General features: G+C 57.7%; 1 protein-coding gene across 1 annotated transcript; it reads right to left on the minus strand.

Annotated features, from left to right (window-relative positions):
- LOC140911992 (avidin) lies at positions 1-7695 on the minus strand. Its single transcript, XM_073346145.2, has 4 exons — positions 7590-7695; positions 4293-4503; positions 2322-2442; positions 1-438 (listed from the first exon to the last, which is right to left on the minus strand). The coding sequence occupies exons 1-4, from the start codon at positions 7662-7664 to the stop codon at positions 405-407; spliced, it is 441 nt and encodes a 146-aa protein (XP_073202246.1). The 5' UTR covers positions 7665-7695; the 3' UTR covers positions 1-404.
- Positions 7696-10248: the final 2553 nt, after the last annotated feature.

The raw sequence follows: 10248 nt of genomic DNA on the forward strand, positions 1-10248 counted from the left end.
CCTAGATCTCAAGGTGGGCGGCGCCGGATGCCCAAGACAAACGAAACCCAGGGCTGAGAGCGCTGGACAGGAACCTCCCGAGTGAGCGAAGGGCCGTTTAGCCGGGAAGGGCGTCTCCTTGGGGCTGTAAACCGGCTGCTGCATTCTGTATCCCGGCCATGGGCAGGGAGCAAAGGAGCGACCCAGGGGGATGAACCTGCCAAGGGGTGTCCCAGGAAGGGCCTGGCTAATGGGAGAGAATCCGGCACCTAAGGAACTAAACTGCAGCATGCGGGGGTGGGGACAGCGATTCTGGGGGGTCACCGGAGAGCGAGGGGGAGGTGGAGACAGAGACGGGCGATTCTGCAGCCCAGCAAACAGGGTCACCAGGCACCGTCGCTCCTCACGGATTCGCCCATGTTCCGTCACTTGATCCGGGTGAAAATGTTTGTGCCGACCCTGCGGGGAAGTGCAGAATTCATAGATTCGCAGAGTGACAGTCAGAAGTAAGGCTACAATTCTGTCAGGGAGGTCACAGATTCTGTGACTTTCCGTGACCTCCAGGACTTCTTCTGGAGCAGGGATGGAGCCGGACAAATTCCCATCAGAAATAAGGCCCAAATGTTTAACCCTTGGAGCAAGAGGCCAGGGCAGTGCTGGGTTCTCCAGCTGTCAGCACCGGGGTCTCTGGAGTGGCGGCTGGGGTGTGGGGAGGCACCAAAACAGCTGACCGGCAGCCAACCTTGGGGCCTCTGGGCAGTGGTCTCCAGCCTGCTGGAGCAGCGGCTGGGGTTGGGTCAGCCCCTGTGGGGCCCCTGCGGCAGGAGCAGCTGAAAGCCCTGGCAGGCTCTGTTTGTTTCTTTGTTTGTTGCAGGCTTCCATGAATTTTTGTTCATTGCCCGCAACCAGTCCCTGACTTTTACTAAAAATTCCTGGGACAGAATCTTACCCTTAGTCAGAAGGGACCATCAGCTCATCCAGGCTAAGCTCCTGTGTAGCACAGGCCAGCCACAATGCCCCCCGCCCCCCGCCCTGAGCCCAGTACCTCGTGAATGGCTGAAGCATCTTCCAGAAAAGCAGCCAGGTTTGAACTGAAGCCCGTGAAGAGCTGGAGAACCCAGCACTGCCCTGGCCTCTTGCTCCAAGGGTTAAACATTTGGGCCTTATTTCTGATGGGAATTTGTCCGGCTTCAGCTTCCAGCCATTGGTTCTTGTCCTGCCTTTCCCTGCTAGACTGAGCAGCCCGTCAGCGCCTGATATTTTCCCTCTGTGGTTTGTTCTCACCTGTTATTTGCCCAGCACAGACCATGCGCTCGGTGCTGCCCGATACGGGGGGAGGAGGGGGCAGAAGGGGCACAAAGTGCAACAGCCTCAGAAGGAGAAAAGACCAAAGAAGGACACCCCCTCCCAGGCCACCTGCCTGAGCACCGCTGCCTGGGGAAACGCCTCCTCCAGGCTCCACCTCGGGGGGGCACCCAGCCGCCCACCCCAGGGAGGCAGCGTGGCTGTGGGCACCCCGCACTGGCAGGGCCTCAGAGCCACCCAGCAGCACCCGGGGGGGGGGCAGGGGCTCTGCAGGCTGCACATCCCCGTGGTGCTCAGCAGGGCCATTGGGGGCAGGGGCCCTCCAGCAACCACTGGCTCAAATCTCCCCTTGGTGCCCCCCGGGAGGTGCCCCCAGGGCAGGCAGCCCCCTCCCCCACTCCCCGTGGGCCTCTCCACAAGGCGGGCAGGGCCGTGGGGCACTAGCAGCCCCGTGAGGGGAAAGGTTCAGCAGTGGCAGGCATGTTTGGCTGTGTCATGGGGTAACTAGGCCTTTGCTGGGGCCCAGCCCAGGGTAACAGCAGGGAATGGCTTTGCCAGGGCTGCCCGAAGCCTCATTATCCATACTCTCCCAGTTCTTCCAGGTGCCCCAGCCGCCTGCACCCCCGGAGATGGTTCTGTTCCCAGGGGCTGCTTCCCAGTGACAAGCTGCCCCAGCCCACTCTCTGTTTCCCCATTAGTCTCTCACAGGCCTGGGGGGACTTGGCTCTGGCCGCCGGGATCACAGCCCTGAGGTGTGACAGGGCTCAGGGAACTCTGCAGCCTTGGGGAATAAACCTGCCTTCGGTTCACACCACTTCATCCTCCCCCAGCGAGACACTGGAGGGCGAAGGGTCCCCATGGGTTTGTGACTCTGGGCTGAGAGCCATGCCCTGTCCCCGCAGGCTGGTTTTCCTACATCTCCAGCGCTAGGAGCCCTTGGACCAGAGCCGGGATTCCAGCCCTGCCCTTGGCACAGAGACGGGGCCAGTCCCCGCTCCAGTCCTTCGCCCCTGGGCAGTCGGTGCCCAGTCACCCACCTGGTCGCTTTCCAGTCGTCGCCGGGGGAGCTGACCTCCTCACGCAGCAGCCACATGGTCTTCAGAGTTTCCTTCCCTTTATCATCCATGAAGCACTGGCCCACGAAGACGGTCATTGAGTCTGCAGGGGAACCCGACAGGAGTGAAAGTCAGCGAGGCCCCTGAGAAACAGAGCCCAGGGCCCAGGGAAGGAGGCGGAGTTGCTTAAAGCACGACTGGAGTGGACGGAACCGCTACAGAACAGGAGAAAGAGTCAGACATCGGTGGAGCTGGCAGCAGCACCGAGAGTTAAGGGTGCCCAAAGTTTTCCATTAGAAGACCCTGTTCTCAGTTGTTTATAACTTGCCTCATTTCAACAGTTCAGCTGAAGTTTCCCATGCCAGGCATCTGCCTCAGGCTGCTGAGGTTTGGGGTTCTTTTACTTCTTAACATAATATGGTTCAGCCATTTCCAAGAACAAGGTTGGGGGAAAATACGTTAATTTTGCCATGTTAAAAAATTCATACCACCTTCTCACTGGGAAGTTTGAGTGCCCCATGCTTGAGCTGGGACTCAACACTTGGCAGTGGGGGAGACTGGCCTTTGGCCAGCCCCAAGTTGGGCAAGTTACAAGTCCCTGAAAAGTCTCCCTTCACACATGCTCCGTAGACACTTGCTAGAGTTTGTCAGCTAAGTGCCCCCAAGATTCCCTGAGCGTGGGGCTGAGCGGGACTTTCCCTGCAATTGCCTCTTTGGTCCTGGGCCCCGGCACTGAGAGCGAGAACTTGCCTTTCCTGTGCGCTCACTGGCCCCCTGTTTTCCCCAGGCCGGGCAGAGGGATAGAGGGCGCAGCCTGTCTGCAGTGCAGAGGGGTGAAGAGATGCAGGACAGGGGGCAGAGTTGGCTGGAGGGGGCAGAGGGGTCAGGAGGGCAGATGAGGATGGGGCAGGGTGAGGAAAGGGTGGGATAGGAAGCGGGGGATAGGGGCTGGGGAGGGGCAGAAGGGAATGGGGAAGACTAATGGGATGGGGCTGGAGGCAGGTGCTGAATGGAAGTTCCTGCTTCAGGTTCTCCTGCTTCTCCTCCCTCCCTCCCCCCACCCCCCATGAGCCTTAAGGCTCCATCCCCACCCCTCAGTCTGCTCTGGATGGCTCCAGTTTGCACGCCCTCCTCCAGGCTCCCCTGCCACCCCTGTGTCTCACAGCCCCCGCGTCTGCAGGGGGACATACTCCTGCTGCCCCCACCCTCTGTCCGCTGCTTCGGAGCCCCCCAGGAGGCGGTTCCCAGTAATGGTTCCCAGCGCGTCTGCTGAGCAAGGCCTCGCACCCAGCCTGGGGAGGCCGACAAGTGCCCTGTGCGCACGGGATGGCTGAGCGCTGAGCCAGGGGCTGGGTCTGTACAGCGCCTAGCGCCACAGGGACCTTGGCACTACCTAATACAGACAGTGACTAACAGTTCACAGCAACACCGGTGCTGGGATGTGCACAGCTCTGGCAGCAGCCCCAGCAGGCTGCCGTAGACAAGCCAGGGAGGAGACAAAGCAGCTCGCAGTGTCCCCCAGGGCTCTCGTCCCCAGAGCACTTGAAGCCTCGCACCCAGCTGGGGAGGTGAAAGGGTCCCCGTAGGCAGGTGGAGAGGTGATGGGGAAGCTGCCCAAGAGCCCTCGGCAAGTCCCAGGCAGAGCCGAGGATGGACCCCAGGAGCTCTGACCACATGGCCTTGGAGACACAGCCCAGGGTGAGCAATGGGCCCTCCACCATGGGTCTGAGGCCGGGCCCCAGCCCTTTGGTTTGAGGTTGGTACATTTGTATCTTGTTTCCAGTCTGTTCAGTTCTGGCTCAGAGCCCCTGGCACTGGCCAAAGCTGAGCGTTAAGGGGCTGGAAGAGCAGAGGACGGTGCAGAGACTGGGCAGGGAAGTGTTTCAGCTTGGTTAGCACTGAATTCCCCTCCGTTCCCCTCCACCCCGGGCACTGAACCCTCGGGCCACGTACTTGAGAACGTCCAGCTCACGGTGAAGCCAAAGGTCAGCTGCTTCCTCTGGTTCGTGGGCTTCTGGGACCCCTTCAGGGGTGACACCCGGATGTGTTTGTCGGTGGCCGTCACTGCTGTGTGGTACAAACCGGTGAATCCCCCATCGGTGTTCACGGCAGAGATGGTCATGTTAGAGCCCAGCTCATTCTTCCACAGTCCAGACAGGACGCACTGAAAGAGGGACACGGTCAGCAGGATGGGTCCCTCCCCCGCAGCGCTGCAGGGCCCAATGCTCCCCTAGGCCATGCCCCTGAGAGCGCCGAACACGGGAGCCAGACCCACAAACAAGGAGAGGGACAGAGCATGGGTCTGTGATCGGATTCTCTGCCCCAAACCTGCAGGGAATGGCTGGCTCTGGGGTCAGATCCCTTCCTGTGCTGTGTTTTTCTCCTTGCACACTGTCTCCGGCTGTTCCCATTACCCACAGGAACACTCAGCCCCTCTCCAAAGCCTGCTCAGCTGATGGCTTCAGTGAGATCTCATGGCAGCGAGGGCCATGTCTTTAACTACAAGCTCACACGCTAGTTTCCCACAGGACCCATCTCATTCAGTGCTCGGTACAGATCTGCTCTGGGGCTGACCTGGGGCTGTGCAGGGAACCAGCCGTGGTCCGTAGGACCCCTGCCTCATTTGTTGCAGAAGCTGGAAGGTGCGAGTGACTGAGGCAGGGGACTGCAGGAAGAGAGAGGATGGTGTCATGGTGGAAGCTGAATGCTGCCCTGGAGATGAGATTCTGTCCCAGCCTCTGCCACACGGGTCTCGGGTGATGCTGTGCAAGTCACCTACACCAGCCTTTTCACAAAGAGCCCTGGTGCGCTCATTTTCTGGGCGCCTGACTCGAGACGATGGGGCTGAGATTTGCAGAAGCGCGGGGCGCTCACCCCTGCAGTCAGTGGGAGCTGGGCTTTGAGCGAAGATAGTGCTGTCAAACGCCAAGTTCACTGACAAACCAGACCCTCGGCCTCACAAATAGGACATCCAAAATGAGCCAACACTTGTGACAGATCTGGCCTTGACCTTGGCATCTCCGTTCCCCACCTGTAAAATGGGGACACTTCATACCATGGATTTTAGGGGCAGAAGGGCCCTGCAGATCACGAGCGTCCCTCCTGGCTGTGCTACAGCAGAGCTCTGAGGACGACGCCCAGTCTTGACTTTAAAACTCCACCACGTCCCTAGGTCAGGCATTCCCAAGGTTAATTCCCCTCCGTTAAAATTTTACACCTGATTTCTAGTCTTGTTCTGCCTTTGGCTGCTAGATCAAGTTGCTGGCTGGTTCTGAACTCTCTGCCCAGCGTATGGATTTCTGCTCCATGTTCCAGTCACCGCTAAGCCGTCTCTGTGAGAAACTAAATAGCTCGAGCTGCTTTCTCTCACCATAAGGCAGATGTTCTAGGCAAAGCATTCTCCTCGCTCATTTCAGAGCCCTTCCCAAGGATTTCCAGGAACAGAAACTCATGAATATTTGTAACCCACTAAAATACTCCAGGAAGAGCTACTTTGAGAAACCCAGGAGGACATGAGCAGCTCGGTGTTCCGTGCAGGCTTTAAACAGTGTGCAGTAAATGAAGCCCAGGGCCACACCGGAATAACGAGCATAAAAGCAAATATGGCATAACAAGGCATCCAATGAGCCTGTGTGCACCGACTGGGCAGGGGCCGGGCTGTGACTGTGGAATTAGAGACTGTAGCATGGAGCGGATGAATTCAGGTTGTCTGGGCAACCTGGTATTTCCTAACTTTTGAGTGCTTGACTTTTTCTTACCAGTCTCTTAACATTGTTTTTTTTGGTATGTTCTATAAATCCCTGGGAAGCCCTTCCAAGGAGCCCGTGTTCCGTTTTGGGCTCCCCACTTCAAACCAGACACTGCGGGAGTCGAGGGGTTCGCAAAGGGGTGACAAGGATGGGTAGAGATGGAGCGGGGGAGACAGAGAGGTGACAAATAAGAGCTAACATGACAGAGGGACACATGATAGTGACTAGGACAAAGGAGGTTCCTGGGTGCTGCTGCTCATTCTCATAACACAGGAACATTACATAAAACTGAAAGGCAGCAAATTTAAAACTGATCCAAAGGAAATACTTTCTCATACTCTGCACAGTCTGTGGAACTCTCTGCCACATGATTTCATCAAGGCCACAAGCTTAGCAGTGTCCAGAAAAGGCTCAGATGTTTCTATGGTGAATGAAACCAGACTGAAATAGAACAGTAACGATTAAAACACATACAAGTTTTGGGAGGGCTCTGACCCCTCCTGCTTCTGGGCAGGAGTGCACCCCTGACTGCTGGGGTCAGGCGGAAGCCCTTCTGGGGCACTTTAATCCGGTTACTGCCTCCTCCATGCTTCCACACACCTTCCTCTGAAGAAGCTGGTATTGACTAGGTTTGGCGATGGGAAACTGAGTTAATTGGCCCCATGGAGGAATCCAGGCTCGGAATTCCCGCATGCCCAATTCACCCTGCTCTACCCTCGCACAGGCCCAGCCACAGGATCCTGGTGCCAAACACCCTGAAGGTGACCAGTAGCCAGAAAAGGGGGTGTCATGCTATCAAATCGAAGGGAGTCTTGTGTCCCAGTGCTGAAGATTGGGAGCTTTGCAGAGCCGAGCCTGCTGCATCTGGCCCCCTCACACTGTGCGTCTGCTTACCCAGCTGTGTCTGCTGGCTGTGACACGGCTCCCCCAGCTTGCTCTGGGTTTTAGGGCACCCCAAGCACCGCACTGCCCATTGTCACACATTCACGGGGGGCATTTCCTGCCCCGCCCCTTTGCCCACCCACTGCGACATTCTGCTCCCGGCTCCAACATCTGCCGGGCACCCCGGGAGTTCTTTCCCGTCACAATAAAACAACAAACCCCAGAGCCATTCCTGTCCCTGCCCTTTGCGGGAGGGGGAATCTCCCCACTGGGACGTGCAGCGGCTCAGTCCAAACGCTGCTGCAAGAGATGCTGCTGCTTTCCCTTGAGAGTAAAATCGCGGCAGGGGGGAAATTCCCTACCCCCCTCTGGCCTCTGCAAGACTCATTTCAGTGTCTGACCCCATTGCTCCTCGCCCCAGGTTGTCACGCCATCCTGCCCCAAGCAAGAGCCCCCTGCCCTGGCCCAGAGCCAGCGCCCAGCCCCCTCGGCCCCTCACCCTGCCCCACCTGAGACGTCCCAGAACCAGCGCCCAGCCCCCTCGGCTCCTCGCCCTGCCCCACCTGAGACGTCCCAGAGCCAGCGCCCGGCCCCCTCGGCCCCTCGCCCTGCCCCATACCTTTCTCGCTGAGGAGACCCCGAGGGTCACCAGAGCCAGGGCGAGGAGCAAGGAGAAGGCGACTTTCCCCATCATCTCTGGGAGTGGAAGGCACCTGCAGACACCAGGTGAGTCTCCCTCCAGGGACTCATGCCTGGGGCTCCCAGTCAGGCCCCTATTTATAGCTCCAGCGACCTCACTCGTTGGCAGTGCCAGGTATTGAGCAAGTGCTGGCTTTTGAAAGTTGTTTTTCCTGCAGTGGGACCTGAAGTTCCCAGAAGCGTTTGCCGGTGACCGGCCATGTGACGCCTGCCCTGCTGGGCTGCTGGTGGGAAGCGTTTGGCCGCTCGCTGGATGGGCCCCTGTGTGCCAGGTGGGGCCAGGGGGGCTGATGTGAGCGCAGCACGCAGTGGGCGGTGCTGGCCTGAGGACCCCGGCTGGGCTATACAGAGCGTGGCGCTCTAGGGGCAGGAGGGCCCCAGGGGGGAGCTCCTGGCCTGGGGGCAGCAGGCTCCATGGGGCAGGGGAGGTTCAGTTTGAGGGATGCTCTCACTTGGCACCACACAGAGGTCCCTGGCTCCGGGCACAAGAAACTCTGGGAATCCCGGCAGGTTGCAGGGAGGGTCTCTGTCCTGCAGCTTTGGGCTCCTTTGAACTTTCAGCTCCAAGTCAGACTGGGCCCAAACCCTGTGACCCAAATGCCGGGAGCCCAAGTCTCCCAACCTGAGCCCCCTGCACCCCAAGTCTCCCACCTGAGCCTCCTGCAGCCTGAGCCCCAAACCTGAGCCCCCCCCAGCCTAAGCCCCCCATGCCCCGGTTTCTCTTGTCTCCAGTCCTGCCATGGGCAGCAGGCTGCTCGGAAGGGCCCTTGCCAGGCCCTGGCGGCCTTTCTGCCCTGGCTCTGGGAGGCGCCGGCCTGTATTTGCCCCCTTGTTGTTTGAGGGGCTGCAGCTGCTGTTACTGTCAAGCCGAAGGTCAGGGCGACCCCCAGGGATGGGCGCTGGCCCTGCTGCCTTGCGGGGCTGGGGTTGGCCCTGCCTCTGGAGGCTGTGGATTTGTGCTGGAAATGGCCCACCTTGATTATCATACACTTTAGATAAGCTATTACCAGCAGGAGAGTGGGGTGGGGGGAGGTATTTTTTCATGCTTTCTGTGTATATAATAAGATCTTCTACACTTTCCACAGTATGCATCCGATGAAGTGAGCTGTAGCTCACGAAAGCTCATGTTCAAATAAATTGGTTAGTCTCTAAGGTGCCACAAGTACTCCTTTTCTTTTTGCGAATACAGACTAACACGGCTGTTACTCTGAAAAGAGTCTGTTGTTGCTCAGGAAAGTGTTCCTCTAGAGCAAGACCTCGGTAAAGAGGGTAAGGGCAGAATTTCTGGGAAGGGTGAATTGTTGCATAGAAAAGCTCTCGGGAAAGGAATCCTCATGGAGTCTTTGCAAGCAGTTTACTGCCACTGAAGGGTGTGAAAGTGATTTAATCAAGAAAGTTTCAGTTCCTAACAGCCAGAAATTTTCTGTTGTGAATGGATCCACTGACTTTCCTGTTGAAAGACCCAGTGTGGATAGCTTTGAGAAGGTCTCAGATGAAGTGAAAGCTGTTAAGAAAGTTGAACAGTCCTCTAACCAAGTGGCTGGGTTTGGCCAGCTTGTTGGGGAGACAAGGTTGTTGAGAGAGGACTGTCTCCGTGCTAGGTCTGTAAGTGAACAGTCTGTGGCCCAGGTGAAGAGGGTGCTGGGCTGCCTCAAGGAGACAGGACTGCCGATAAAAGCTGAAAAGTGTAAGGTGGAGATAATCAGAGAGTGGCCTGTTCCCCAGACCAAGAGACAGGTCCAGACCTTTATTGGGATGGTGGGGTACTACTGGAAGTTTGTATCCCACTTGAGCTCCCCAGCTGCCCCATCGCTAAGCTATGTGAGAAGGGGAAGCCAGAGGAGCTGGTCTGGACCGAGCAGTGCCAGAAGGTGCTCTGTGCATTGAAGGAGGCTGTTATCCAGGGCCCGGTAAATCTGGTAAACCCCGACTTTGCCAAGGCCTTTATAATGTTCATGGACGCTCAGACACAGGGCTGGGTGTGGGGCTGATGCAAGCCGATCCTAAGGAATGGGAGAGATGCTGGAGCATCCATGGAAACGTTGGTGGAGTCGAACTTCCCCAGGTCACTGGCTAAAGTGACCCTGCTCAGTTCAATCTCGAAGGGGGGAGAGATGTGACGAAGCAGGACTGTTCTTAATGTTTCCTCTGAATAGTGTGGGGGTGCCTCAGTTTCCCCTAGGCAGTTCTTAAGTATCTAGGTGGTGGGGTAAGGGTGTACGATCGTTGCAGAGCCCTAGAGGGCAGGTGTGTGCAGGGGTCTGGACACAGAGAATGGCCGACACCCTGTTTCCTGGCCACTGATGGCCTGGGCCCTTCCCCCCTGCAAGGTGAGAGCTAAAGGGTTGGAGAACAAAGGAATCAGGTGCCCTCCTGGCCCGGGAAACGGACAAAGCCCAGGGGAGGAGGGGCTGGAGGGAGTTTCAGTTTGGGGCTGGCTGGGACATGGAGTGAAGGGCAGACGTGGTTGTCTGGCTCACTGCCCCCCAAAATGGACCCAGCTGAGGGGTCCTGTTCTCTGCACCTACAAGCTCTGTGTTAGACCATGTTCCTGTTGTCTAATAAACCTCTGTTTTACT

This window comes from Lepidochelys kempii, chromosome 5 (assembly GCF_965140285.1).
Source record: "Lepidochelys kempii isolate rLepKem1 chromosome 5, rLepKem1.hap1, whole genome shotgun sequence".
Taxonomy (NCBI): Eukaryota; Metazoa; Chordata; order Testudines; family Cheloniidae; genus Lepidochelys; species Lepidochelys kempii.

Excerpts from the sequence above, each read along its gene's own strand:
- LOC140911992 (XM_073346145.2), bottom strand. The coding sequence starts at position 7,664 with ATGATGGGGAAAGTCGCCTTCTCCTTGCTCCTCGCCCTGGCTCTGGTG. Across the intron at positions 4,504-7,589 it reads GGGTCTCCTCAGCGAGAAAG|TGCGTCCTGTCTGGACTGTG; the intron begins GTATGGGGCAGG and ends TCCCTCTTTCAG. Across the intron at positions 2,443-4,292 it reads CGTGAGCTGGACGTTCTCAA|ACTCAATGACCGTCTTCGTG; the intron begins GTACGTGGCCCG and ends GTTCCCCTGCAG.